Here is a 27,922-nt window from a genome sequence, read left to right on the forward strand (position 1 = left end):
CACGCTGCCTTGCCAGACCAAACAATTTTGTTTTCCAGACTGATCCAGCGAGCGACTCCACACCTCGACTCGTCCAGCGGCAGCAGCAGCAGCAGCAGCAGCACAGATTTATTGGGATTGTCGAACATACCGACCGAAACGCGACAGCGACAGACTTTTCAAGGACTTCACTTTTGATTTGAACACGTACATTTCCATTTCTTGCCCACTTTATTAAGTTCCTCCAGTTACCGCCGTCTCGCTAAAAATTGAGATGAGGACTCTGTGGTTGCTTTTCCTCGTCGGGCTAGCCCCGGGATTCATAAGTGAAAAAGTAAGTACGTTTTGACTTTTCCTTTTCTTTCTTTCTTTCTTTCTATCTATCTATCTATCTATCTATCTATCTATCTATCTATCTATCTATCTATGTAATCAATTCCTTAAGTGTACTCCTGTTTTCATTTTCGACACAAAACGTTCTAATTGGTCTACCTTGTCTAAAAACAAACACAATGCCCGTCTATATTTACGTAACCAGTGAGATATGTTTGGCCGACTAATATTCAGCCATAGCCTTCTCAGTCCATGTGTAGGTGGTTAGATGGTGTCAAGTTCACACAGGACCAGTCTGTTTTCTACTTCTTTTTTTTTTTTTTTCTTTCCCCTCTCAAAAACACTACTTTCTCACTCACACGTTGTTGGATAAAGCTTAAAATGTAATCAAGTTTTAGTCCACATGCTGCATGGCTCATCTCATGCTATTTTCCCCCCCTCCCTCACAAACACACAAAAAAAAAACAACAACAACCTGTTTCCCCCTCTGTGTGTGTAAAACAGCTTGAAACGTGTTAAAACTGCTGTCTTTTTTTTTCTCTCCAACAGGGACCAAAAGATGGTGTTGATAGAAGTCAGCTAATGTTCAATGGAACTATGTTACCTTTTTCAATAAGCGCGTTAATTGTGACTCGCGAGCTGTTGTATTGTTAAAAGAAAGCTAGCTGAAACCTGAGACTCGCTCCAGAGAGAGTTTATGAAGTTTCCCCACCTACAGTACATGGACGGCCCTGCAGGTTCTCAATGTGAAAAGTCTTGACAAAACAGTCCTGACGCCGAGCTTTGCGTTGCCTCACTTCCAAAGAAGGCCAGGTTTCAAATTTGCTGGGCGTCATGGCTTATTTTATGCCGTATTCGCAAACGTGTGGCTGGAGAATTAGCGGTTAGGGTTAGGACTATTACTGGTTCATGTGAATGATGAATGTCAAAGCGGGCTCTCTGCTCGTGACAGGATATGAGGTATTTTTTGTTTTGTTTTTGTCATTTTCTGGATGGATGACTCACCGTGAGTCCCTCTGGGCTAGTCCAGGCAAGCTCAGAGCCGCGTGGGACGGACAGAATTTCTGAGACGTACTACGACACCCGCCTCCATTCATGTACTGGGATTCACACGTTACGTCAAGGGCAGCACAGTGTACTAGTGGTTAGCACGTCTGCCTCACAGTTCTGACGTTCAAGAGTTTGAATCTGGGCCATGGTCTCCCGGTGTGGAGTTTTCATATTGTCATCGTGATTGAGTGGGTTTTCCCCGATGACTCCGGCTTCCTCATACATTCCAAAAAACATGCGTGATCGGTGAATAGAAGACTAATTTGTCCAGAAGTGAATGATTGTCGAATTGCGGCTGGCAATCGGTTCAGGGTATGTCCCCGCCTCGCACCCAAAATCAGACGGGATAAGGTCGAACTCACCTCATGAGGACAAGCGGGATAGTAAATGGCGTCTTCTATCCGCTGTGTCCACCTCTGCAAATATTTGTGTGTGTGTGTAGAAAGAAGGTAACAGTTTCATTTAGAATGGCGATTTGATACATTGTAATCATCTGCAAGCATCTATTGTGCAGTATTACATTTCATTCTTTACAAGTCACAGGGGTGGTTCCCTTGTGTATTGTTGTTCCAGTTTTCTTGCTACCAAACGCAACATGTTAGACAGTGTTTTTACATTCTAGAATATTGCAAACTCTTCGCCCATCATCATCATCATTAGCAGAACATTTGTCGACCTGTGCCTTTCACACGACTATGAAAGCTTTCACAAGGCCAGCACAGAATCCCGCATTCAGATAATTAGATGTGTGAAGTCACCCCCAGCGTGTGATGTCTAAAATACTTGTTGGACTGAGATGATTGCTTTCAACACAGCAGGCCAGTGAGTGTTCAGTGTCAAATTTCACACCACTGCCGTGATATTATAGTATTCCCTATAACGTTAACAGTGAAAAGAGCAGAAAAATGTCACCCCCCACAGTCTCCACTTCCATTTTGCTGCCCTCAGTCTTCTCTTGAATAAAATTTGTTGAGAAGGCTGGAGACTGGAGATGCTGAATGCGGTGTTGCAGTTTGACACGGTACTACTTTAAAGTGGAAGTCTCAACCTCGCCAAACCGGGGCGATCAGAGCTTGTGCAGTGGTAGATCAGCATATGATATTGGCAGAAAACCAGCCCATCGTACTTTAATTTTGCCCAAGTTTCACTTCGAAGTAATTAAACCCAACCTGAAGCTCTCAAAAAGTTGCGGTATACGTCGACAGAATAGACACTACACAGCGTTTGGCACTGCTGGCCTGCTATGTCCTCAAGGTGGTTACACAACCATGCTACCATGTGTCTCTGTCATTATTATTGACTTTCAGCCCATATGGGAAATATTTCCCTGTAATAACTGTAAGCCTGATTGGTATAAAGGAATTATTTATTACAAGAGGTAATAATGCGTTTCCCTGAGCCAATCAAACGTGCCTTGGTCTGCTGCATATGTGCAGTGTTTTACTGCTGTCACGGAGTCATTTCCAGCAAACTCTCATCATGACAGAGCACCAGGTTACCAGATGGGTATATATATACTGCATGTTCTCTGTGTGTGAGAGGCGCCATGTATGTTTTCCAGATGTCTGCTTTTCATGTAAACAGGCATTATCGCATCTCTCTGGCACCGGAGCATGATAGTGAAATGTGTTTTATTTTGTTGCTGGTTTTATTCCGTTGGCTTTTGGCCCACAACCGCGCAGTAGGTCCACTCTAGCGTTCCGTTTCCATCTAGTTGATGTGATATTTATGTATAGTGTGTGATATTTTTGAAGATGGGCGGCAGTTTTTTGCTGTTCAGCAGATGAAAGCACCTGAGGTCACAGTAAGGTGAGCCTCTATTGCCATAAAAGGAAATCCTGCTCCTCCAAACCAGTGAGGTAGACACTGGTGTGAGCTGCTTTTACTCAAAAAAAAACAAAAAAACCTAAAGACTGCATTAAACCAGAAGATGTTTTCCAGCCACTCGTTTTGCACCATACTTTAACAAAAAAGGTTCCTCATATGTCATCTCAATTTCTTTCGACACTACGTACAGTACATATTTAGAAATATAGTTTTGATAGCTGACGGTTTGTCATCTGTTAGTGGTCACTGATGGTGGTACATTCAGCTGTCTTCTGTGCAGGTAGCGTGGGTTCAATTCCTTTGTGTAATCTGCCTTTCAACTGAAGTCAGCTGGGATAGCGAAGAGAGGGGCGGCGCTATCCACTGATCACCACCTGGTGATTGTGTTTGCTCCGATGGTGGGGGGAGATGCCGGTCTGACCTGGCAGGCCCAAACGTATTGGGAGGGTCTGCTGGGAACGTCTGGCAGAATCCCCTGTCAGAAGGAGTTTCAACTCCCACCTCCGGCAGACCTTCACCCACGGGGGACATTGTGTCCGAGCGGACCATGCACCGCGCCTTAATTGGCGAGGCGGCCGACCGGAGCTGTGGCCATAAGGTAGTCTGTGCCTGTCGTGGCGCCAATCCCCGAACCCGTTGGTGGTCAAGCTGAAAAAGGAGTCCTATCGGGCCTTTTTGTCCCACAAGTCAAAAAGACCCGAGAGGACTCCTGGGGCAGATGATGGGTACCGGCTCGCTAAGCGGAATGCAGCTTTGTTGGTCGCTGAGGGAAAAACTCGGAAGTGGGAGGAGTTCGGTGAGGCCTTGGAGAAAGACTTCCGGACGGCTTCGAGAAAATTCTGGTCTACCCTCCGGTGATTCGGGGAGGGGGAAGCAGTGCACCATCAACACTATGTATTGTGGGGATGAGGCACTGCTAACCTCGATTTGAGATGATGTGAGTCGGTGGGGAGAATACTTTGAAGACTTCCTCAATTCCACCGACACTCCTTCCCATGAGGAAGCAGTGTCTCGGATCTCTGAAGCGGGCTCTCCTATCTCTGGGGTTGAGGTCACCGAGGTGTTTAAAAAGCTCTGCAACATCGCATGGACATGGGGGACAGTGCCACTGGACTGGCAGACTGGGGTGGTGGACCCCCCCTTTTTAAGAAGGGGGACCAGAGAGTGTGTTCCAACTACAGGGGGATCACACTCCTTAGCCTCCCTGGTAAGGTATATTCAGGGGTGCTGGTGAGGAGGCTCCGTCGGGAAGTCGAATCTCGGATTCAGGAGGAGTAGTGTGGTTTTCGTCCTGGTCGTGGAACAGTGGATCAGCTCTACACCCTCCGCAGGGTCCTCAAGGGGGCATGGGAGTTATCTCAACCAGTCTACATTTGTTTTGTGGTCTTGGAGAAGGCATTCGACCATATTCCTCTGGGAGTCCTGTGGTGGGTGCTTCGGGAGTACGGGGTACCGAACCCACTGATAAGGGCTGTTCGGTCCCTGTACGACCGGTGTCAAGAGTTTTGTCCGCATTGCCGGCAGTAAGTTGGATTCGTTTGCGGTGAGGGTTGGACTCTGCTAAGGCTGCCCTTTATCACAGATTTTGTTCATAACTTTTATGGACTGAAGTTTTAGGCGCAGCCGAGGCGTAGAGGGGGTTCAGTATGGTGGCCTTAGTATTGCAGCTCTGATTTTTGCAGATGTGGTTCTGTTGGCTTCATCAAGCCGTGATCCCTTTCTCACTGGAGCGGTTCGCAGCCCAATGTGAAGCGGCTGGGATGAAAATCTGCCCCTCTAAATCTGAGACCATGGTCCTCAGTCGGAAAAGGGTGGAGTGGCCTCTCCTTGTCGGGGATGAGATCCTACCCCAAGGACACGCTGGAGGGACTAGGGGCTATGTCTCTCGGCTGGCCTGAGAACGCCTCGGGATCTCCCTGGAAGAGCTGGCTGAAGTGGCTGGGGAGAGGGAAGTCTGGGCTTCCGTGCTAAAGCTCTTGCCCTGCGACCCGACCTCGGATAAGCGGAAGAAAACTGATGGATGAAGGGTTTGCAGGATTTTGCAAAAACTTCACATCTGATGTTTGTGTAGGGGTGGCATATAATGATTTTGAGTGTACCTTTTCTGTTAGTAAGCACTATTTAGTCTCTGTTTATGCCATGGTGATGCTGTGTCACCCACGTTTTAGTGTTCTAAAATATTTTGGGGACAGCCCAGAGTCTTCTTGGATATTATTAGCGCATGTGCTAGGACTAAAATTTGAAAAGTGCTTTAGTTGTCACAGTGTGAAGGAAACATCCTGTGCTCATGTTGTTTTTCTTTAGATGGCAAACTAGTTGAGACTGACTCACCAGCACCTCTGCTGGTAGCAACCAAGTAGTGCACCCCGACAGAAATGTTCATGATCATATCTTAACAATCTGCTTCGATTTTGACACAGGTTTCACCTCTAGGCTTTTAAGTCTATTTTCCGGAAAATTATTCATATCTATTTACTCAATGCCTTGGATTTTTATTTCCCAATTTAATACGTGCCTTTTGCAACATTTCCTAACCATTAACATCTTGTTTTTTTAAAAATGTGTGAATTATTACACCGAAATGTGACAAAACACATCTGCTTCGTGTAAAATAATAAATTGCTAGTCTCTGAATCAGAGCAACATTTTATAGCTGTGTTGTCTCCTTTGTTTTCAGCACTTGCTTCCTAAGAAGTTCCCTTCCTTTTGCCGGGATCCATCCGTGTTAGCACCTGTGTTAGTGGAAGCATAGCATGCATACCAGACATGCATACTTCACGTCTCAATGGGCCACATTCATCTCCGTGTGTGTGTGTGTGTGTGTGTGTGCGTGTGTATTTCAGGCGTATTATCACGCTGCATTCTGTAAAGGTAATGCTGCCAACACCAAGCTAATAAATGTAGCATTTTGGCGATTAACCATACAATATCTCCTGGACTTCATGTGATGCTTTAGATGGCAACAGATTTTGGGGTTATCAGTCCTGTTGCAAAACACATGTGGCAGCATTTGAATTGAAACTACGCGGAGTAATTCAAACAAACTATGACCTCTTTTTACTTGCTCAATCTGGTATCACTTTATTGACACATTCTTAGAAACCAAAGGTCAACTAGTCGACTTTCTGTGTGTGTGCATCAAGTAGGTTTTTCAGATTTAAAAAAATAAATAAATAAAAATAATAATAATAATATTCTTGTTTTTCGTCTTCCTTTTTGTTAGTGGTTCTCATTAAATGAGTAATAATACTGTTTGATAATAACCAATAATTATTATGTCTTTTTCTCAGATGCTGGTCTCTTCCCAGTCACTCGAATTTCTGGGAGATGACCTTTACATAGAGGGTCAAACATCAGGTGACCTCCCGGTAGATGATGAAGATGGGGATGATTTCGGCTCAGGATCTGGATCCGGAGACTATGGTAAGGAGACTGGGCTGACTTGCTAAGCTGTATTTTCAAATAAACATAAAACAAAACAAAGATTTTGTCAGTTGGGTAGATTTTTTTCCCTGTTATAACAATGTTTGAGTTGTGCACCACCTGTTTACTTCTCTTTTACAGTAAATAATGCCCCATTTGTAAGGAACATTCATTTGTGGGATAAGCAGTAAAACTGAGTCGCAATTTATTTGTTTGGTGTACTTTTAGTGGCTAAGATGATTGAAGTCTCATCAGTAACAAGGAAGAAACAAGATCATTTTACACTTTGCCACAAACAGTAGGGAGCTTCAGGAACATGTGCACACAGCTGCAGAGTCTGGACTCAATGGTGAAGTAGACTTGTTCAGGTTGTCAGCACCACGGGGTACCAGAAGCTCGAGTCAATGGCGATGGCAGAATAAGTTGCTGTTAACTACCAAACACAAATTTCCCAACTTAGTTTTAGGGTTATTTATTTGTACAGGAAAAACTGGTTAATGTGTTTCAAGTGTTCATCATCAAGTGTGTGGGAGGGGGGTGCGGTGGATCATCTGTTGCCAGGTGTCAGGTGTGGCCTTTTTACCTAAACCAGAAAGTACACTTGCTATTATTAATTTGACCTGTTTACACACTTGGATGACTGCTTATATGTTCCGACAATTGTGGGTGTTCCTGATGTTTCTCCCAAAGCGATGAGGGTGAGGCGGGGTTTATTAGAAGCCAGCAGATGCAAAGCACTTTTCACCTTTTATTCATAATGAGTCATCTTGATGCCACTCCCAGGTGAGAATGTGCTCGAGCAATTATGGTCTAGTAAAATCTAGGTGTTTCACAACGTAGGTATCTAAGCAACCGTGCTGTAAACAACCAGAGTGCACATTCTAACGGCAAAATGAGCTTCTCTCTCTCTATTGTTAAATCACTGATGTACAGTATTGTGCACAAGGGCTTTGCTCACAGCTGTCATTTTGACTGAGTAACACAGTTAATTGTAGAATAGGATAGTATTATAATAGAAGGAAGCAAGACTAAAAAAAAAAAAATTGCATTCACATAAATATGTTCCAAAAAGCCCACCGTCTTGATTTTGTTCAGAATGGTAAGGGGACCTGATATTTATTTTCACCATTTGAGTCGCCATCAGAATCATATTAGCATCTGTTCATTAACGTAGCTAGCTAACTAACACAAATAGAAATAGATTAACAATTTGGCCTTTGTAATCTTTAAACTTGCCATTATGCTTACTTTCATAATGTTGCCCTGCTGAGATTAGGAGTTATTGCTCTGTGGACATAGCTCAACTTCCCATCGCTGTCATAATCTTCTTCTTCTTCTTCAGGCCCCAAACTAGTCGAGATGAATCAACAGCGCCTCCCCCGGTTACAGCCAATTAGTGCGCTCCATTTTGTTTCAAGACGCAATCAGTCACCAATGAATCAAGCAATACCACACAAACAACTGAATTGAATCAATAATAATGCCCTTTCAAGTCGTTAGCACGTTGCTATTCAGCGCACACTCCTCCAGTTCTTGTTGCTTCATACACTACTCCCATTCAACCTTAGATGGACCTTTGCACACGCATATGTAAATATACCTTTGTAATTGTTGCCATTGGTTTGTGCTTGCATTCCTAAAAAGAAAATAGTCAAAAAGAAAAGGCTTAATTCATGTGCACATTTAATCCTTTAGATTGTTGTTGAACGAATATGTTGAAGTTCTCTGAATTCTTATGTAATTGGCTGACATCCCGCATCACAGCCTCCATTTTCCCACTAACTAATTGAAAAAAATCTCAAGAATGGAATGTTACATAAGAACCATTCAAAATCATTTTTATTATGACGATAATGAGCTTTACTTTCATAAATTACGGAAATTGACTTTTCCCTGATATACAAATTTATTGAGATGCACCTTTCATATTGATCATTACAACATTGCTAAAATAACAAAACTCAAAAGTAACTGCATTTGGAGACATAAGGTCAAACTCTTGAAACAGACTCATACCAATCTGTTGTTGACAGACAAAGAGGACGAAGAGGCGGTGATCCTTACCACATTTGTTAGCTCGAACAAGAACAAAGAAATGCTTCCAACCCGGCCGACGACAGACTCTGGTCACGATCAACCAACCAAAGCAGCCGACAGCCGCGATCCGCCGACCACAGTCACGGACAGCGAGACAGCAACAATGAGGGAGGACACCAACGACAAGGAGGTAAAAACACAATTTGCTGGGCCAAGTATGGCCCTATATGCTCCACTGTGTTCTTTAATAGATTGGTGTTATCAAAAGTCCTCTAATATTTGTTAAATGAATTGATTTGATTTATCAGGAAATGTAAAATAATAAATATACTGTGCTTTTGTTTGTTTTTAGTTCATTAAATCTTTTGTTACTGAATAATAATTTCATTATAAATTATATTAAAAAATGAGTGAATTATTTTACCATTAAATATATTTTGCATGTGTATTCTTGTTTTTTATTCATTTATCTGATTAAATCATTGATTTACTGTAAGTAGTGAAATACACTAGTGTTAGTAAGGAAAATGTACATACACGTTTTGCTACTTTGTGTACATTTAATTAAATTGTCTAATTAATCATAATTAATGATAAAATCCCAAGTGTTATTTTATAATCAAATGTACATTATTTTACATACATATTTAGCTATTCCATTTACACTTGTTTCTCTTTTTTGCCGTCACCTACGGATGACCTGGCCCATCTGTCTGTTTTCAAAATCAAATGAGGCCCTTTAACACAAACGTTTGCCCAACCCTGCGAATGCTTTCGAAAGCCATTTGTAATGGCCGCTCGTTCCTTTTAGGTGCCGACAGCTGACTGGGTCACACACGCTCCCAGTCCCAGCTCCACCTCTGAGGAGGGCGAGGACATGAAAGAAGCCGACGAGGACAACAGCCTGGATAGGTGGGACGACTCCTCCTCCGCCCCCAAAGATGGTGGAGATGAAGTCGCGAACGAAGTTGAGACAAATGAAATCCTCCTGAGCCGAGGCAGCAGGATGTTTGACTCTCCTGATGATGTGACATCTGAGAGCATGTGGGAGCGAACGGAGGTGCTGGCAGGTAAGCACACATTGACTTTCAATTGGTCTCAAGGAAACATGTACCAAATACAACATTTCAACGGTTCTTTCTCCCCTTCCAGCGGTGATAGCATGCGTGGTGGTCGGCTTGTTTTGCGCCATCTTCCTCCTTGTCCTCCTCGCCTACCGCATGAAGAAGAAGGATGAAGGGAGCTACGACCTGGGGGACACCAAACTTTCCACAACGGCTTACCACAAAGCACCAACCAAGGAGTTTTACGCCTGAACTGACCAATAGAGACTGTGAATAGATATCATCACCTGCCAGTTTGGACTGAGAGCGGCTCAATATCAGCTTTATTTTCAGATCTTCAACAGCAGCAAACTTCCCCTCCGTGTCTTTCCCGTCTGCTATCTTTTCACGTCTCTGTCTTTAGTCTGCACAATTCTCCAAGAGAATGGGAGAATTCAAATGCATTCATATCATTCCAATCTGGGAAAGGAGTGGAAGTGTCTCTAGAGTATCACAGGATTACAGCCATTGTAGTTAAGGGAAGTCCATTCAACACTGTGCCTTAAACCCACACTGCCTATCTAAGATGGACTCGCAATTGTGTCAGCTGGGCGAAACGGTCATAAGGAAGTCGACTGAAACCAAAAAGTAGGACACCTTCATTGTGTTTTGAATGATGTCATAAAATGGTACGAGTATTCCAAAGAATCGAACGTTGATCCCTTTTTGTTCGAGGTCAGATTTCAAGTGTTGTTACATTTCATTTAGCGCTTTTTTGCTGACTGTATGAATGTTTTTGTTCTTGTCATGACAAGCGAATATGTAATTCCATATTCTGTCCAGTATTGGTACGTGAGATTGGGTTCCTCTGCAGGTACATAACTTTGTTTTCCCCTCATAAATGTTAAATTGTAACTAATCAATATACATGCTCTCTTTGTTGTCTTTGGAAATTGTAGCTTCTTTGGGTATTTTATAGTTGATTTTTTTTGTTTTTTTTGTTTTGGACCCAAAAGCCATTTTAAAGAGAAAATTATTGGAGTCTACACATTGCATTCCCATTGCCTTTACGCACACAGTATGTCAGCTTTGCATTGAACTTTCTTAATATTTACATTACTATTTTCTGTGATGACTGAGTGCAGCAAGCAAAGCCAAACCACATTCCATTGCAATTGCCAACTGTATGCAGCTATAATAACAGGTTTGGCTGGTGACGCCATTGAGGGCCTTTCTGCACAATAAGGCTTTTCAGTAAAATAACAGTTTCTCTGCAGGTTTCTAGTGTAATGATGCAGTACTTTTGTAGTTATTCTGTTTTATCTTCATATGCTTTAGCATTTCCTCTGGTGCAAATTGTACACCAAAGCATTTTTTGTTTGCTTTGTGGCTTGAGGGAACATTATTTTGGAGCAGTCTCTTTTTTTGTTTGTTTTCAAAAGTTGCCTCATAGTTGGACCTCTTTTAAAAAAAAAAAAAAAAAAAAAAAAAAGAAAAAGCTCTACTGAAATATTACCATATTTTTAATGTTTTGCAGCAGTTTTGCTTTGATTAAAACTTATTCCCTTTCCACAAGATGCAATACCTCCCACCTTTTGTCAGTTTTAATTGCTGTTTTTTTGCAGAAGATTAGAATCCCGTTGATTTCTCAAATTTCCTGGAGAAACCTGGTCAACGAACGACATTTCATGGTTGGAATAAACAAACTATTTGGAACATTAACCCTCTGTGATTTACTGTTCTCATCAAGACCGAAAGGGTCCTAGTTGATGGAACGGAGTCAGTAGTTCTTAAAAAAAATAAAATAATAAAATGAATAAATTCATGTCTAGATTTGGCTGAAAAGAACCAAATTCATAATTGCATTTCACTTAAAACTCTAGGAAGAAAAAACTTGATGAAATGCAAACATGCGCTGTGTGGTTTAAAGCAAAAGTTTAGCTCTTGCAACATTCATTTGGAATTGTCTACTATGTAGTGATGATACTTTGACATGTATTAATTTATATTAGACTATAATCAATTACAGTATGTAAAATGTACAGATAAATATCTTTGTTCCTGCGGATTAGATTATTTCAAATGTATGTTTTATTATATTTCTGGTTCAGTTAATTGTTAGTAAACCAGATGTATGCAATTGTCTTGAATACATGAATGAATACATATAATAAAAGCAGAGAAACTATTTACACACATGGCTTTTTTTTTGGATTGTATTTTATTTATTTGCCAGCATGATGTGTAAGGAAGCAAATGGTACACAAACCAGCGATGCATAGAAGAAGACACAAATGGTAAAACACTCAGGGAACAACATTTCAATCTGTATTTATTTATTTATGTCAATATTTTTTTATTTCCATATTTGTCTTAATTATTTCAGCATGTATTTATTTTCATATTTATTTTATGTTTCCCTGCTGGTATGGCATATGGGACCATGAAGTAAGTGAATACATATTGAAATTATTAAATAACCATTGCAATAAATAAATATTGAACTCATGAATTACATTTTGAAATATTAAAATACATACTAAAATATTTAAATACTTCACAGACACAGTTAGTCATTTACTCTAGTGTGTATTTATTGCTTCAATTTTGGCAGTCTCGGTCGTCCATTGTAGTACACTGACTGTTCACCTGTACCTTTTTCCTTTTGTCTGGGTTTTTACTGCGAAGGGCTTCTTCAGCCTTTATTTTGAAAGTGTTCCGAGAGGAAGTTAGCAATCGTGATCGCAAGCTAAATCCCGAGCGAGCCTCAGCAGCTTGTTTACATCCATTCTGTCGTCTTTTTCTTTCTTTCTTTCTTTCTTTTCTTTTTTTTTTTTAATCCTGGCCTGCAAGTATTTTTTTTGTTCTTTCCATCACTTTTAAAATCAAACAATTGTCATCGCATTTGTCAACGTATAAACTGTAATCTTGTTTTGACAGAACACCGGTCTGGTTGTTTGTTGTGACGCGAGCTCAGTGTTTCATCTTGGGGAACCGAAGGTAATCTTTTATCAGATGATTTGTTTGAATTAATATCATCTGCGGCTTCATAACTTTCGTATTCTCGTATTGAAAGTGAAACACGAGCTTCCTCTTATGTTAAGTGTTCCAAGTTGCCGTTTTGAGCCAATCGGTGCACAGATTTGATGATTTTTTGACTGTGGCGACAACACGTCTCTCCTCAGATGGCACCGTTCACAAAAGTCTGTCTCCTCTTCTCCATCTTTGTGGGGTTTTCCATGCTGACATCCCTGGATGGGCGGCCCCCAGGCTCAGCTATGCTCACATCTGAATTCAACAGCAGTGCAAGGAAAGGTACCACAAACGCTTTTTTTTTTTTTTTTTTTTTTTTTAAGCCACGTATTGAGTCAAGGTGCCTTTGAGACGTCTCCATTTCATCCCCTTAGAAAGTAGAAATTTGCCATTGAACTTCATATTCATTGTCTCAAGATGTCATGCTGTTAGAAATGTACATTTGAAGCAAAATATAACACTACTAATATAATTGCAAGCAGACAATGTACATGCAAACAGGAAAATATGTGAGCTTGCTCACAGGGTGGACATTTTTGGCGAATGTTATTAGCATTTAATACACACGGTGGACCTTCACTGAGAAACATGATTAGCAAGCTGTGTACTTTATAACAAATACATTTCCAATCTCTGAAAGGTTTTTAAATAAATTGATATTTCACTATGACAGAGTTGACTTGTTAAGCTTGACAACAACCAACTACACACATTATGAAAAAGAAGTGTAGTCTTACTGTGCCACAGTGGAGTTTTTAAGCTTCCGCTGTGGTATTATAATTGAGGTTTATTGAGAATCAGACTTGATCAGTCGAACAGAACAAAGTTTTCTAGAAGGGAAAGAGAAACAAAAAAAAAAAGTTGAGTTTTGACACCGGTGCTTTAAGGGAATCACCTTCGGTGGTCTAAACGTACGTACAATTGTTGTGTGTATTAATGTGCGATGTCAAGACTTGGCGGCGGAGGTTGCAGCCTACGCAGATGTGGCCAAACGGATCATCGACCTGGCCGTGTTTGGAGCTGCTCGGAACCGTTCCTACAGACGCCTCGCCGACTTCACGGACACCATCGGGAACCGCGTCAGTGGCTCGCTCGACCTGGACATGGCTATCGAATACATGTACAAAGCTATGATGCAGGACGGTTTGGATGTACATCTAGGTGAGTCATCCTGCGGTTTCTTTTTGTATAGGAAAGTATGACAGAAGAATTAAAACGGTTTTTGTGTGTCTGTCTTTGGGTCTTTGTCACCAGAACCAGTAAAAATCCCACACTGGGTTCGAGGAAAGGAGAGTGCAGTGATGACATTGCCGAGGACCAAGAATCTGGCTATTCTGGGCCTGGGGAGCAGTGTAGGGACGACACCTGAAGGTCAGCCATACTGAATCAAATTTAATTTTTCATGACTTCATTATCAAAGTGATTTTAATTTCTAGATTTCCTCTATTAGTGGCCTCTGCTCTAAATAATCGCTGTATTAGTGATAAAGTAAAACACCAGACCAGCCTTTGAAAGCCAAGTGCATATAGCATATAGTATATAGCTGCTTCTCCACAGAAACCCTGCAAAATAGCCTGAATCCATCCATCCTTTTTTTTTTTTTTTTTTTTTTATTATAGCGCTCATCCCTATTATGATATGGTATGGTATGCTTACATTGTCAGTCCTCGATACATGTACATTTCAATAAATTACAATATGGTAGAAAAGTTCATCAATTGAAACACTTTTCAGAGGGCAAACTTCGGCCTTATTGCTCCATTAAAAAAAAAAACATTTTAATTGTTTCTTGATTGATTTCATTTTTTTACGTAATATTGTACTTTCTAGAGATGGTGGATTTTGGGTTTTCATTTGCTGTAAGCTATAATCATCAAAACTATACATACAGTATATATTAAAGAAATCATGCAATATTTCACTCTGTGTGTAGTTTATCCCTATAACACAAGTTCCACTTTTTGAATTGAGCTAGCTAGCTAAATTAAGCTTTTGACACTAATTTATTGAGATGTACCTGTATGTGTAGAACATACAAAGGGCTGACATTTCTTTCTCAAGGCTCACAGTCTCAAACAAAAAACATCTTTTAAAAAAAAAAAGAAACAAAACTTTCCTCATTATTCATACCTTTTTTGAAGCTGTTGAAGGTGGAAGATGAGATTAGAAGTCTCCCATCACCAGCGGATCATAGATGAGCCGTACCAATGATTTACCCCAACAGACGCTTGGTAATCTTTGCATTTGAAACAAAGGCCACCATTGCCACTGTATGATAAAATGGCGTCCTAATTTTGAGGTATCCCATTTAGCTTAAAACGTACAGATTTTACCAACAGTGAGGGAGGCCGTCAAGCTGAAGAAGGAGTCCTATTGGGCCTTTTTGGCCGGTGGGACTCCTGAGGCAGCTGATGGGTACCGGCTGGCCAAGCGGAATGCAGCTTTGGTGGTCGCTGAAGCAGAAACTCGGGCATGGGAGGAGTTCGGTGAGGCCATGGAGAAGGACTTTCGGACGGCTTCGAGGAAATTCTGGTCCACCATCCGGGGTCTCAGGAGGGGAAGCAGTGCACCATCAACACTGTGTATAGTGAGGATGAGGCGCCGCTGACCTCGACTCGGGATGTTGTGAGCTGGTGGGGAGTATACTTCGAAGACCTCCTCAACTCCACCAACATGCCTTGCCATGAGGAAGCAGAGTGTGGGTTCTCTGAGGCGGGCTCTCCTATCTCTGGGGTTGAGGTCACCGAGGTGTTTCAAAAGCTCCTCGGTGGCAAGGCCCCGGGGGTGGATGAGATTCGCCCGGAGTTCCTAAAGGCTCTGGATGATGTGGGGCTGTCCTGGTTGACACGCCTCTGCAACATCGCGTGGATATCGGGGACAGTGCCTCTGGATTGGCAGACTGGGGTGGTGGTCCCCCTTTTTAAGAAGGGGAACCGGAGGGTGTGTTCCAACTACGGGGGGGATCACACTCCTCAGCCTCCCTGGCAAGGTCTATTCAGGGGTGCTGGAGAGGAGGGTCCGTCGGGAAGTCGAATCTCAGATTCAGGAGGAGCAGTGGGGTTTTTGTCCTGGCCGTGGAACAGTGGACCAGCTCTACACCCTCAGCAGGATCCTTTGAGGGTGCATGGGAGTTCGCCCAACCAGTCTACATGTGTTTTGTGGACTTGGAGAAGGTGTTCGACCGTGTCCCTCGGGGGGTCCTGTGGGGGGTGCTTTTGGGAGTATGGGGTACAGCCAGGGCTATTCGGTCCCTGTACGACCAGAGTCAGAGTTTGGTCCGCATAACCGGCAGTAAGTCGGACTCGTTCCCGGTGAGGGTTGGACTCCAACAAGGCTGCCCTTTGTCACAGATTCTGTTCATAACTTTTATGGACAGAATTTCAAGACACAGCCGAGGCGTAGAGGGGGTCCGGTTTGGTGGCCTCAGAATTGCATCTCTGCTTTTTGCAGATGATGTGGTTCTGTTGGCTTCATCAGGCTGTGATCTCCAACTCTCACTGGAGCAGTTCACAACCGAGTGTGAAGCGGCTGGAATGAGAATCAGCACATCCAAATCTGAGACCATGGTCCTTAGTCTGAAAAGGGTGGAGTGCCCTCTCCGGGTCGGGGATGAGATCTTGCCCCAATTGGAAGAATTCAAATATCTTGGGGTCTTGTTCACGAGTGAGGGAATGGAACGGGAGATCGTCAGGCGGATCGGTGCAGCGTCTCCAGTGATGCGGACTTTGTATCGGTCCGTTGTGGTGAAGAAGGAGCTACGCCGAAAGGCAAAGCTCTCGATTTACCGGTCGATCTACGTTCCTACCCTCACCTATGGTCACGAGCTATGGGTCGTGACCGAAAGAACAAGATCCTGGATACAAGCGGCTGAAATGAGTATCCTCCGCAGGGTGTCCGGGCTCTCCCTTAGAGATAGGGTGAGAAGCTCGGTCATCCGGGAGGATCTCAGAGTAGAGCCGCTGCTCCTCCACATCGAGAGGAGCCAGATGAGGTGGCCGGGGCATCTGATTCGGATGCCTCCCGGACGCCTCCACTGTGAGGTGTTCCGGGCACGGCCCACCGGGAGGATAGACCCCGGCGACGAACCAGGACACGCTGGAGAGACTACGTCTTTCGGCTGGCCTGGGAACGCCTCGGGATCCCCCCGGAAGAGCTGGATGAAGTGGCTGAGGAGAGGGAAGTCTGGGCGTCCCTGCTAACGTTGCTGCTCCCGCGACCTGACCTCAGATAAGCGGTAGAAAATGGATGGATGGATGGATGGACGTACAGATCTTTGGTATAAAACTAACTTTTGTACTTTTGTAATGTTTCCCTTCCTTGTCTGAAGGCATTGAGGCGGAGGTATTGGTTGTCGGGTCTTTTGAGGAACTAAAGAGCCGAGCCAACGAGGCCACAGGGAGGATTGTGGTCTTCAACCAGCCATTTGTCAGTTATGGCGAGACAGTGGCTTACCGTGAATACGGCGCCTCTGAGGCGTCAAAATTCGGAGCCGTGGCCACACTCATTCGATCCGTTACTCCTTTCTCAATAAATAGGTACCCATCTACCTGTAGACCTGGACGTCTCCGTTATCAAGCAATTGTTTAATCTCGGTCTCTCTCCATCTTTAGTCCTCACACAGGTTGGCAAGACTACCAAGATGGCGTCAAGCACATCCCTACGGCGTGCATCACCATTGAGGATGCTGAACTGATGTGGCGAATAGCGCAGAGGGGAGAGCGGATCACTGTCAGACTCACAATGGCCGCCAAGACGCTCCCGTATGCCGACTCTTTTAACACGGTGGCTGAGATAAAAGGCTGGCAGCACCCCGAGCAGGTAGCACCTGCCTACCTTCTGTCTGCCTGCCAAGTTCATTTAAATGTGTGCACAGGCCGTCTCGCTTTTGAAATGTTAAATCAACTTCTTTGGCACATTCAAAGGAGGGCGAATGTATGATGTCACTTGAATAATTCATCCCATCTGTTTGGTGGCCACCTGTGGAATGATTAAGATCTTCCATCTGATTGTGTACTGTACTGTTTATCCTCACAGCTCACAAGATCCAAAGTTAGATAAAAGTAGTAGTTCATGCATGAAATATGTTTCTTTGGAATCACAGCACAGTAAGAACGAACCCGCACACGTGTTACGTATTACCCACCTTGAGGAAGTGTTTGTCTTTTTCTACCGAGAGAAGATTTTGACTGGATTTACTGAAGTGGTGGAATGTGGGACTGTTGAAATCTTTTTTAAGTTCCTTTATGGTGGTGTGTGTTTTATTTATTTTTTTTAATTTTATGACACAGACATTGCTCCAATTCTGGCTGCACGAAATGATACACAAAGCTGCCTTTGCAGTGGTCGTCATAGTTCCCCACAGCTTCTTCTCCTTTCTAAAGAACAGGAAGTCTGCTGAAAATGTCAATCTCTCTAGTCTATTGTATTAATATAACTAATCAGCTGACTGCAGAAAATAGGTTTCAGTTTCCATGTGAATGAATATACAAACAATTAAATTCTTAACACATTAACTGCCATTGACGGCTTTAGAAGTCAAATATCCATGTTAACTGGGAAGGCTGGCAGTGAATTAGTTAATTAAAAAAAAAAATAAAAGAGTTCATTCTTTTAGGTAAAATGATTTGGTCAGCAATCACGAGGCTTTGCTCCATCAAAATTGTGTCATATATCACACATACCACGACTTGAGCCGACATGCACTGTAAAGTGTCATGTGCAGATCCTTTGAGATGACGCATACCTGCGTACCGAGAAAAACGGGTACAAAGTGATAAACAATTTCTTCTAAACAAATCTCCAAAATAACCATACTGTACGGACACTATTATCTTCGTAAAGGCAGACCTTTTGAAACACATTTTGTACTTTTTTGATGTAATGAGATTACGCAGATATTCTTAATTGTCTGGTGGGTGTGTATTGCATATTGAATCATGGGTTACCATGAAAAATATTACATCCGGATTGAATGCCTGTTGAAGGCACAATGGGTGATTCATTGGTGAAATGGTTGTGTATAAGCGTTTAATCATTTACAGTAGAGATAGTGAAGCCTGGGCCTGTTCAGTTTTACAGTTAAAAAAAAACACCGCACCTCATATATGGATATGATGGAGTCCAAAGTGTGACGTGGGATTAGTATAGAAAGGGGAAATGAAACGCATGACATAATTGAATCATTTCTCGCTCGTGGATTTTCCTTTTTGCGGTCGCAGCAAAGGATGTGTGTGTATTTTGAGGACTCGGTTTGTGTTTTCGTGACTCAGAGCATGAGGCTCGTCAATAATCTGACAGGAATGAATTGCTTTGACTGTTGTCCATCTGCCCATTTAGCATTTGCACCTTGTAGGACAACTTCACATCTTCTGTTGTCATTTCAGTCGCAGCCAAGGAGTTCACCCAATTTTGCCTCTGTTCCATTAAGACTTGATTAATCACTAAACAATCCCATCACAAAGAATTGACTAATTGATCAATAATACCACATTTAACACCCTTATTCGACTCCTGCTTTTGCAACTACAGTCAGCATTATGACCAATTGTGCAATTGAATGTTATCTGGTACATGAGCTGCATGAGATATTCTGCCTTTCAAAAGGTAATAATAATTTAACAGCTATCATGATGAATTACACTTCTATTGTGCTTTTCTAGGCACTCAAAGACACTTTGCAATTGCATGCATTATTCATTCACTCCTCAGTCACACCTAGTGGTGGTAAGCCACAGCTGCCCTGGGACAGTCTGACAGTGGCTGCCATTCTGTGTCTACGGCATTTTACCACCAAATAGCCAACCACATTTATCTGTAGGCAATGCAGGTTAAGTGTCCGTTAAGTGGGAAACAACCACTACATGCGCTCGGTAGGTGATATGAGCCAGCCACCCTCTGGTTTCAGGGCGTACTCTTACTCCCTGCACCACGCCGCCAACAATTTGACTGATTTAGAGATGAATAATACATTTCCTGTGCGGCTGACGGTGAGCATTTCGATGGGAAACACTAAAAAAAGAATAAACGATGCATTGGTTTCACCTCAGGAGTATCAATATTTTGTTTGCTTTTTGGTTATGAAACAAGGTGCTCGTTCCTGTTTTTGTTGGTTTTTCTCTCAAAGTGATGCAACGTTTCAGGGTCATGGTCCGCACTTTGGTTTGTCCGCACATTATCTGGCTGATAGGAATTCAACGTGATGTAACATTACTGGAAATTGTGTTTTGTCTTTGTCTTTTGTCCCCCCCTTCCCCCCCCCCCCCAGCGGGATGTATGGATTTAATCTCTTTCACGTATATCCGCTAGGTTGTCCTACTGAGCGGTCATCTGGACAGTTGGGATGTGGGCCAGGGTGCCATGGATGATGGGGGCGGAGCCATGGTCTCCTGGGAAGCCCTGTCACTCATAAAACAGCTAGGTGAGCCAAGGCAAACAATTACAAACTCAAGTACTGTAAACAAAGCTGAGTAAATAATTCGCTTATCATTTTGTTCTCTCGCTGTGAATGAGTAGTTTAGTACAGTACTTCCAAAGCATCTTACAATATGTAAAGAAACTTACAGTGCTATATAAAAATTGATTCGACCACCTGTCATAGAAAAAACAAGACCTAGTTTAGTTATTTTTCCCCCAAAAATCTTTAACTTTAATTTCGGTGAGCTCTCAGTGTTATACAATTTTGAACAGCAATGATGAATTTGATGATTTAGAATTCACCTTTTTCTACTCAAATTTTGCCTTACTGACTGAACAGAACAACATGTAACCACTAAAACTCATTTGCAATGCACGTGAATGGCTTTAATTTAAACGCACAGTCTTTTTTTTTCATAAAACAGTGAACTCATGGATAACAAAAATATTTTAAAATTATTAATTTTTTTGCTGTCAATTACGGGAGTTAAGCAGTTTTATCCATGTCTACTTAATAGCTTCAACATGTTAATAAACTATTTTAGCATCAATGTGAAATCAGTGCGCAAACTAATAAGAATACCTTTATTATAAAGTGATACTACACAGTTATGTTTATGTTTCTATGAATGCGCACTCTTATCCATTTCCAGGTTTACGTCCAAGGAGGACCATGCGCACAGTGCTGTGGACGGGCGAAGAGCAGGGTGGAGTTGGAGCGCAGCAGTACTACGATCTTCACAAGGTCCCACACATTGCTGCTGCTGCTGCTCTGAATAGAAGGAACAAAATAACAAATAACAAATGACACTGCACAATGAAAGAGAGGACGACTGTAGAAGTCAGTCATGTATCTGTTGACCGCCGACAATTGATCCACAGTGCTGCTGTCCATGTCCGGTTAAGTCTTCTCATATCAGGCCTTGCGCTGGCTTCATGTTGGCTACAGCATTCAATTTGTGATTGACACTGCCTAGATTAGTGATTAGCTCTCGGTGTATCTTCGAGCGGTGTTTCCCAACCCGTATTAAGCCAAACCACATATTCATCAAAACACCAAACAAAACTGGATATATGGGTTAATTATATACCTTCTCCCATCTAGTGGAAAATAATTTCATTGTTCTGCCAATGTTCCTGGCATAGATTTATGAACAAAGAAACATTCCTTGTAGCAATTCAAATAAATCATTTTCAGACCAATTAAGTGAAATTGAATAATTTCTCGCAGCACACCTGCTTATCTCTCACGGCACACCGGTTGGGAAAGCACTGTCTTCGACTATCAACGATATACAGTATTTTGTGGTTTGACAACATATGGGGGTCGTTTTCCGAACTGTTTTGTATTCTGTGAAGTTCGGAGACCAGATTTGAAATGTGCCTGTGCTCTGTTTAAGTCTTTCAACTTCCTCTTCCATCCAGGTGAACGTGTCCAACTTTGATATGGTCATGGAGTCTGACATGGGGACATTCAGCCCGGTGGCCCTGCAGTTTACTGGCAGCGTTGCAGCACAAAAGGTAAGAGATTTGCACTGCAATCACATAAATATTGTTGAATATACCTTATATTCTGATTCTGTATGTACGCCCTAGAAACTACTGAGTACTGAAAATCAGGAAAGCTTGAAAAGCAAGATCCTCTGTTGATTTGTATTTGTCAGTTGTATTTAGTGGTAGCGTGAAGAAATGTGTGTGTACCAACAGGTGATGGGGGAGGTGGTCAAACTGTTAGCTCCTCTCAATACGACCAAACTGGAGACACATGGTGAGGGTACAGACATCTCGCCTTGGATGCAGGCCGGAGTACCGGGTAAGTTTAGTCAGCAGCGGGTTGTTACTCACCACAAGGTGAAATGGGAATTATTGTATCCTAATTTCAGTGGTGTGACTGAATAGATTATTACGTACAAAAATGCTGCTAAAGAGAGATTCACTGCCTCTGCCTCTTACCAGAGGAAAGTTGGGAAAGATGTCTGCTTTAAAATTGATCTCAGAAAAAAAAAAAAAAAAAAAAATCCCCGAGTGTTATGTATCTTGGTTCTGAGGTGGGAAAATCAAACTTGGAGTCAAAAAATGTTTCTGTCAACACTCTTCTGGTCAACTAATCTTAAATGATCCGTGAACATTCAGGGATTATTTCTTCATTATTATTTCTTGAAAATTAAACATTTAATGTAAATGATCACCAGGAGCGTTGATTCCATACTTTTTGCCAGGTGTTGTAGCTCACAGCTAATAAAAACCTAAAATTCACCATATCAAGAAATGTGAATATTACATAAGAAACAATCTAATTTTCAGATTTTTTAAGAAATCTGTATAATTTACAAATTTCCCTTTTTGAATAGAAATACCGGAATAAATGATTTGTATTTGTATTTGTATTTTTTACAATATTCCAATTCATTGAGACATGCCTGTATCGATTGTATTATTATTTTCTGAGTTGCTCAGAGTGGAACTGAGTGGTCCAGTCCTGCAACTAGTTTATATAGATGATCGAAAGCACAGGTGATGAAGCAACCGCCTAGATTATATTCATTTGAAAGATGGGAACGCAAACACACATCCTCCTGAAAGATGAATGAAATCAAATCACAGAATCAGTTAGGTAATGGAGTAGATAGATAGATAGATAGATGTTTTTATATTTAACTACAAAAAGAACTGACTTCTTAAAAAAAAAAAAAAAACTTCTGTATGTGTTGCTATTATCCAGGTGCCAGCCTCCATGTGGCCGACAGTCGCTATTTTTGGTTCCACCACACAGAAGCTGATACCATGACAGTTCAGGACCCTGGAGACATGGACCTCTGCTCGGCATTGTGGGCCGTGGTGGCCTACGTGGTAGCAGACCTCGAGGACATGCTGCCCAGATAGTGCTTTGGAGGAGGGGACACGGATTCTCGGAACCGGCGTCAGAAGTGTTTACATTGGGGATATTGCAGCAGAGAGTATCGTGTAAAGCCTTAACGAAAATTAACATTGCACATTAACGTGGGAGCAAAATGTGACAAGAATGAGGGAAAACTGCTTTTAAGACCAATTATTACTCCATGCTTTTTTTTTTTATACTTGTACGTTTTAAAAACATTTTGGTTCGTTTACAAAGTGGCACTTTTATTTAATCCCCAATTTTATGTGTTCTGTAAGATTTTGTTTTAATTACATGAATAAACTGCCATTGCTCTCAATGGCCATTCATCAGCATGGCGTTGCTCCCATTTTGGTGTTTTGACAGAAACAGTGATAAGTGAAATGAGCCATGACGCGATCAAAATGATAGAAGACGAAGAATGTAACGGCAGGAAAAAAAGATTTGCACAGAATTCATAATTAGTTTGATTTCTTGATTGACACAGAAGGCTGTATAAAACACGATTTCCCAATCCAGTGATAAGTCACCATTCCTATCAGTGATGTCGACGTAGAGCCTTTTAGAAACTGCGAGGGTGTGCACTGGATGTTGTTGTAACATGTAACAGGCCTTCAGTCACTTTTTGTGTCAGCGACTGCTGAACTCATGGGCTGATTCACACGCACGCACACGATTCTGTGAGTTGAGAAACAGACTGTGGACGTTGCAGCACGATGAGTCACACGTCTGCGCTGACACGAGCTGCAGGAAGCCACATGAACGCACAAACAGCAGACGTCATTTCATGGACTTGGCTTAAACGTAATTCGGTTATTTTACTCTCTTTGGTCTCTTTTTAAGCCTTGGTTAGTTTATCTTAACTTTTTTGACCCATAGTGTTGCCAGTTTATTTGCGATAGATAATTACTGTATATTTAACTTTACAGGTTTAATATTAAAGTAATAGTTACAAACCCACTGAGAACGTGCTATCCCATATAAAGTTTAGTTTTACTGTGAACTAGGGGTCACTGAGCTTTTGAAATTGAGCTACTGGTGTATTAATGCGAAGGGCTACCAGTTTGATACACACTTCTGCTCAAATTATTTTGAATGTTCATGTCCTCACTATGTGAGGACATTGATCATGTTCATGATTTCTCACAATAATTATCAACAAAGATTTAACAAGGTAGGAAACCGATAAATATCAATATGTCTCACTTTATTATATTAGAAACCTGCGACCCTAGTGAGGATAAGCGGTTCAGAAAATGGATGGATGGATCTCTGTTTACATTTGAAAATAATCACTTCTAAGTGATTAAGTGATCTAAGTAAGTTAGTGACCCTTAGTGTACCCCATCGACACTTAGATGATTTTGCTTTGCATGGCTCCACCTTGTGGACAACTTTACGCATAGCAGCCACTTCATAATAACACAAATGTGTTATTGTGAACAATTTATACAATTCCAACTGAAGTAGTTTGCAGGATAAATGCCAAGTTTCAGTATCAAACATGACAAACATGTCGTAAGGTTTGTTTGCAAAAGAAGTGATGGGAGGTACGAGATGTTTAAGTCACAATAGGCCGTCTTGAGTTGAACACCTTGATGCCATTCTGCATTGAAGATCGAGCGTATTTGGTCAATAGTGCTCCTGTGGTCTGTTTCTCACTGCACAGGTCCCTGGAGAGCAGGTAGGATGACAACATTACTAATATGATGCAGTCAAAAAAGAAAATAGTAATAAATACTCACTGATGACAAGGAAAAAGGAATAAAAGATACTTTTTGCCTTATAAATTCTGAGCTTATTTCGCCTTCTTTTATTGCAGGCGAATACCTCGTTCTTGTTAGATGCTAAAATCATGCAGGTTGACTTATTTTCAGTTTCCATGAAATTGTATTAATTTATTCCCAAAAGTCTATTCTCTTCATTTCATAGCGTTTCTCTTGGCTGCACTGCCAGGGGGGTGGGAATTGAACGTTATATTGCGATCTTGTAATAGTTTGATTGTTTAAATAATTGCGACATGATAGTGGTGGTATTAATGAGTGGATTAAGCCAGGTAAGTCCTCACTGAAGGCCCAGGTACCAAATGCATGCTCCGCCAATCAGTTCTGGTTGTCTATTATTCGACAGTAATAAATATATTTTACTGAATATTGTACATGTGACCAAAAAAAAGTACTTTTTCTTATCAAGAACAGATGACACCTACGCTATGTATGGCGTAATATCCTCTTCTGTCCATTTCTCTCGCAGAGTGAAGAGATGGTTGAAGCGCTCCATTGTGTCCTCTGGAAGATCTTCTACCCGCAGAAGGCAGATTGTCTCTGGGCGGGAGGTGCGGTCTACCAGAGCAAAGCTCTAAAGGTAGTACAACATTCTCATGATGTTCTCTGCATCTCTGATGTACAATGAAAATGTGGTGATCAGATCCAAACCTTGAGCTGGTCCAGGCTGGTGCTCATGCCGTCTGGTACACTCTGCTGCCAAACCTCCTGAAACTCCCTCAGGTTGAACTTGATGGCGTTCTTCAGCAACATAAGCGCGGTGGCCCGACAAACTTTAGCCTCCTCCAGCGCGTAAAACACGTCGTCTGTGTGGAGGCAAGCGGACATGTAAAACACGATTTCCCAATTGCTACAGATTTTGCAAATGTTACTCACTATTTTCAATGTAGCGTGTCCCGTAGCAGTTTAAACAGTGCTCAATCATCTCTCTGTGAACGACTTTATGTTACTGCAACTCTTTCCATCTGTTCATGTGCTGCAGCGACGGTAGACGCTAACCTGGGCTCGAGCGGGCCTAGCTCCTCCAGACTGGTTTGAAGTGGAACCTTGCTGCAAGACCACGACTCGGAGTCCACCAGCTGAGTCACATGGCCGAGCAACTTCATCTCATAGTCAGAGTCGAGCACACGCCAGCGGCCTGGAGAAACACACACACACACACACACACACACACACACACACACACACACACACTGAATGTCTTTACTGTCACTGACACACACTGGCCCTGACATTAATAACACAGTGTTGATTGACACGGACAGCGAGGCGTGTGTGTCATCGTGGCTCTCACCATTTATCTGACAGGCATGGATGGCCCTCAAGTGGTTCTTGAGCTCCTCTTCACTAGCTTGAATAGTCTCCAGCAGATCATCCATGGTGTACTACAGCAGATTGATACACATACTGTAAGTCAGGTATGTATGTTGTTTATATCCGGTGCCTAAGACTATATGAAAGCTACAACTTGAGTAGCTTTCAAGTTAAAAAGCTACTTAGAAACTGTCCAGAAAAATAATACAAAATCACAACAATTTGACATCAATTACCGAGTACCACAAGGATCAGTTCTTGGACCCAAACTGTTTATATTGTTCATTAATGACCTGCTAAATGCAACAAAGCTACTTGGGACTATTTTATTAGCTGATGGATCATGATTTAGCGACAATAGAAAAATGTGGGCCCCAGGGTGACAGCAGTTGAGAACCAACCAGCGCCTTACATGATATACAGTCTATCATAGAAATAGAATCTTAGTGTGCACGGTGTGTTGTAATCAATGTGTATTAATCATGATAAAATAGCAGCAGGTTCAAGGAGGAAAAACATGATACCGTCTTTTCTGTGCTCTCCTGCTGCCCTCCTAAGGCAGGTCCTTCATATGGGTTCTCCCTTAAAACTCTCAGCAGCTTCTTCATTTTAGGACGCTGTCTCCTCACTTCCCAGTAACTGTTGCAAAAGCCCCAGATCTGCGAAGAGGGGAGAACTGACTTGAGTTGAACTCCGATGATGATTTTCCATTATCTTGTTTCCTTTTATTGCATTTTCTTTTTTGTTTTATTATGTATGACATTAGTGTGGACCAGCTAGCTGGCCCTCTGAGGTGAATTCGAAATGTGATTGCGAAAAGGAACAATCCGATTGCTACATCGATGAGCACTCCTGATTCCGAAGGACCTGGCCAGCTTAGATATACATGGCAGCACATCACAAAAAAATTCGATTATCCACGTACGCATCCAAGAAGCAGTGCAGTCCAAGACAAATGTTACAAAAGAAAGAGATTAGACTGTTTCCAATAAAAAAAATAAAAAAAAAATACAATTTCATGGTGAAACAAATAGTAGAATTTAGGGTGCAAGTCATCAGAAAACGCCTTGACGGCCCAGCACTTATGGAACTGCAATGGTATTTGGCAGGCTGCGGTCGTGCACCTGAGCGTGAGCGAGATGTGTGCTCTCCTGGCTGCTGCTGAGCTGTTCGGGTGTTTTGCATCCCGGCAGAAAGAGCAGCAGGTTGGACGTGTCTGCGATCTTCAAATCGTACGTTTTGTCGCCGCTGCACAGCACGGCGTGCTCGTCTTTATCCCCTCTGATCACCAGGCTGCCCAAAAGCACATCATTCTCAGGGCTACAGGCGCTTTCAAACATATTGTTTACAATACAAATTTCAAATCTTGCTCCGACCTGTTACCCGCTTCTAGGTGTTTGCACAGCGTGTCGTCCAGCTCCATCAGACAGTAATCCGCAGATGAGACGTTCTCCCCCAGAGACAAACACTGGATGGTTTTCTGCAGGTCTTCCTCTTTCAGCTTGGCGATCTCAAGCGTCGCCTGAACCTCCTCCAAAGTCCTCATGCTCAACAGACCTCTTATTGAATAAGTCCAGCATAAAATATCACCAGGCGGCCACTTTGTCGGTGTTTTCAAGAGGAAGAAAATGAACTGCTGCGTTGACTTGTCATAGAATTTACGCGCCCTCAGTTCGCCATTCGCAGGAAGGAAGCTGAACTTTGGTGTCGTGGCAAAATAAACCCGTGTAGAAACTTCCATCGGGCACAAGCGGACCGCGTTTCTAAAATATTCCTCAACGCTCGAGCGGGTTTTCATTGGATTTGTA

General features: G+C 42.3%; 3 protein-coding genes and 1 long non-coding RNA gene across 8 annotated transcripts; 3 read left to right on the plus strand and 1 right to left on the minus strand.

Moving 5' to 3' along the window:
- Window positions 1–28: 28 nt before the first annotated feature.
- LOC133480071 (syndecan-2-like) lies at window positions 29–11,886 on the plus strand. The gene is made up of 5 exons (XM_061777730.1): window positions 29–313; window positions 6,480–6,612; window positions 8,646–8,839; window positions 9,461–9,719; window positions 9,802–11,886. The coding sequence occupies exons 1-5, from the start codon at window positions 254–256 to the stop codon at window positions 9,963–9,965; spliced, it is 810 nt and encodes a 269-aa protein (XP_061633714.1). The 5' UTR covers window positions 29–253; the 3' UTR covers window positions 9,966–11,886.
- Window positions 11,887–12,416: 530 nt separating this feature from the next.
- On the plus strand, window positions 12,417–23,351 carry LOC133480068 (carboxypeptidase Q-like). 3 transcript variants are annotated; one of them, XM_061777727.1, is made up of 12 exons: window positions 12,417–12,544; window positions 12,633–12,692; window positions 12,878–13,007; window positions 13,677–13,886; window positions 13,980–14,096; window positions 17,053–17,260; window positions 17,336–17,543; window positions 20,031–20,142; window positions 20,792–20,883; window positions 21,564–21,659; window positions 21,846–21,951; window positions 22,861–23,351. In XM_061777727.1, the coding sequence occupies exons 3-12, from the start codon at window positions 12,878–12,880 to the stop codon at window positions 23,019–23,021; spliced, it is 1,440 nt and encodes a 479-aa protein (XP_061633711.1). In that variant the 5' UTR covers window positions 12,417–12,544; window positions 12,633–12,692; the 3' UTR covers window positions 23,022–23,351. The 3 variants fall into 3 exon arrangements, with proteins under 3 accessions (XP_061633711.1, XP_061633710.1, XP_061633712.1); XM_061777726.1 differs by having other exon boundaries at window positions 12,458–12,540; XM_061777728.1 differs by having other exon boundaries at window positions 12,527–12,692; window positions 22,912–23,351.
- Window positions 23,352–23,655: 304 nt separating this feature from the next.
- On the plus strand, window positions 23,656–27,340 carry LOC133480073 (uncharacterized). 3 transcript variants are annotated; one of them, XR_009789167.1, is made up of 4 exons: window positions 23,656–23,820; window positions 25,270–25,380; window positions 25,783–26,218; window positions 27,224–27,340. It is a non-coding gene; the product is annotated as an uncharacterized LOC133480073 (long non-coding RNA). The 3 variants fall into 3 exon arrangements; XR_009789168.1 differs by having other exon boundaries at window positions 25,783–26,209; window positions 27,224–27,305; XR_009789169.1 differs by lacking the exon at window positions 23,656–23,820 and adding an exon at window positions 24,560–24,700.
- dscc1 (DNA replication and sister chromatid cohesion 1) lies at window positions 24,203–27,912 on the minus strand. Its single transcript, XM_061777729.1, has 9 exons — window positions 27,491–27,912; window positions 27,239–27,407; window positions 26,639–26,773; window positions 26,095–26,185; window positions 25,800–25,938; window positions 25,677–25,729; window positions 25,452–25,606; window positions 25,226–25,374; window positions 24,203–24,689 (listed from the first exon to the last, which is right to left on the minus strand). Exons 1-9 carry the CDS (start codon window positions 27,910–27,912, stop codon window positions 24,578–24,580), a joined length of 1,425 nt encoding a protein of 474 aa, XP_061633713.1. The 3' UTR covers window positions 24,203–24,577.
- Between the last annotated feature and the right edge of the window lie 10 nt (window positions 27,913–27,922).

The sequence above is a fragment of the Phyllopteryx taeniolatus genome, chromosome 6, assembly GCF_024500385.1.
Source record: "Phyllopteryx taeniolatus isolate TA_2022b chromosome 6, UOR_Ptae_1.2, whole genome shotgun sequence".
Taxonomy (NCBI): domain Eukaryota; kingdom Metazoa; phylum Chordata; class Actinopteri; order Syngnathiformes; family Syngnathidae; genus Phyllopteryx; species Phyllopteryx taeniolatus.

Bases quoted from the DNA above. Each gene is read 5' to 3' on its own strand.
- dscc1 (XM_061777729.1), bottom strand. From the start codon at position 27,912: ATGAAAACCCGCTCGAGCGTTGAGGAATATTTTAGAAACGCGGTCCGC. The intron at 27,408-27,490 runs GTCGGAGCAAGA...GCTTTTGGGCAG, and splicing joins CACCTAGAAGCGGGTAACAG to CCTGGTGATCAGAGGGGATA. The intron at 26,774-27,238 runs GTGCACGACCGC...CCCTCTTCGCAG, and splicing joins CACATCTCGCTCACGCTCAG to ATCTGGGGCTTTTGCAACAG.
- LOC133480071 (XM_061777730.1), top strand. From the start codon at position 254: ATGAGGACTCTGTGGTTGCTTTTCCTCGTCGGGCTAGCCCCGGGATTC. The intron at 6,613-8,645 runs GTAAGGAGACTG...TGTTGTTGACAG, and splicing joins ATCTGGATCCGGAGACTATG to ACAAAGAGGACGAAGAGGCG. The intron at 9,720-9,801 runs GTAAGCACACAT...CTCCCCTTCCAG, and splicing joins GCGAACGGAGGTGCTGGCAG to CGGTGATAGCATGCGTGGTG.
- LOC133480068 (XM_061777727.1), top strand. From the start codon at position 12,878: ATGGCACCGTTCACAAAAGTCTGTCTCCTCTTCTCCATCTTTGTGGGG. The intron at 13,008-13,676 runs GTACCACAAACG...TGCGATGTCAAG, and splicing joins CAACAGCAGTGCAAGGAAAG to ACTTGGCGGCGGAGGTTGCA. The intron at 21,952-22,860 runs GTAAGTTTAGTC...GCTATTATCCAG, and splicing joins GATGCAGGCCGGAGTACCGG to GTGCCAGCCTCCATGTGGCC.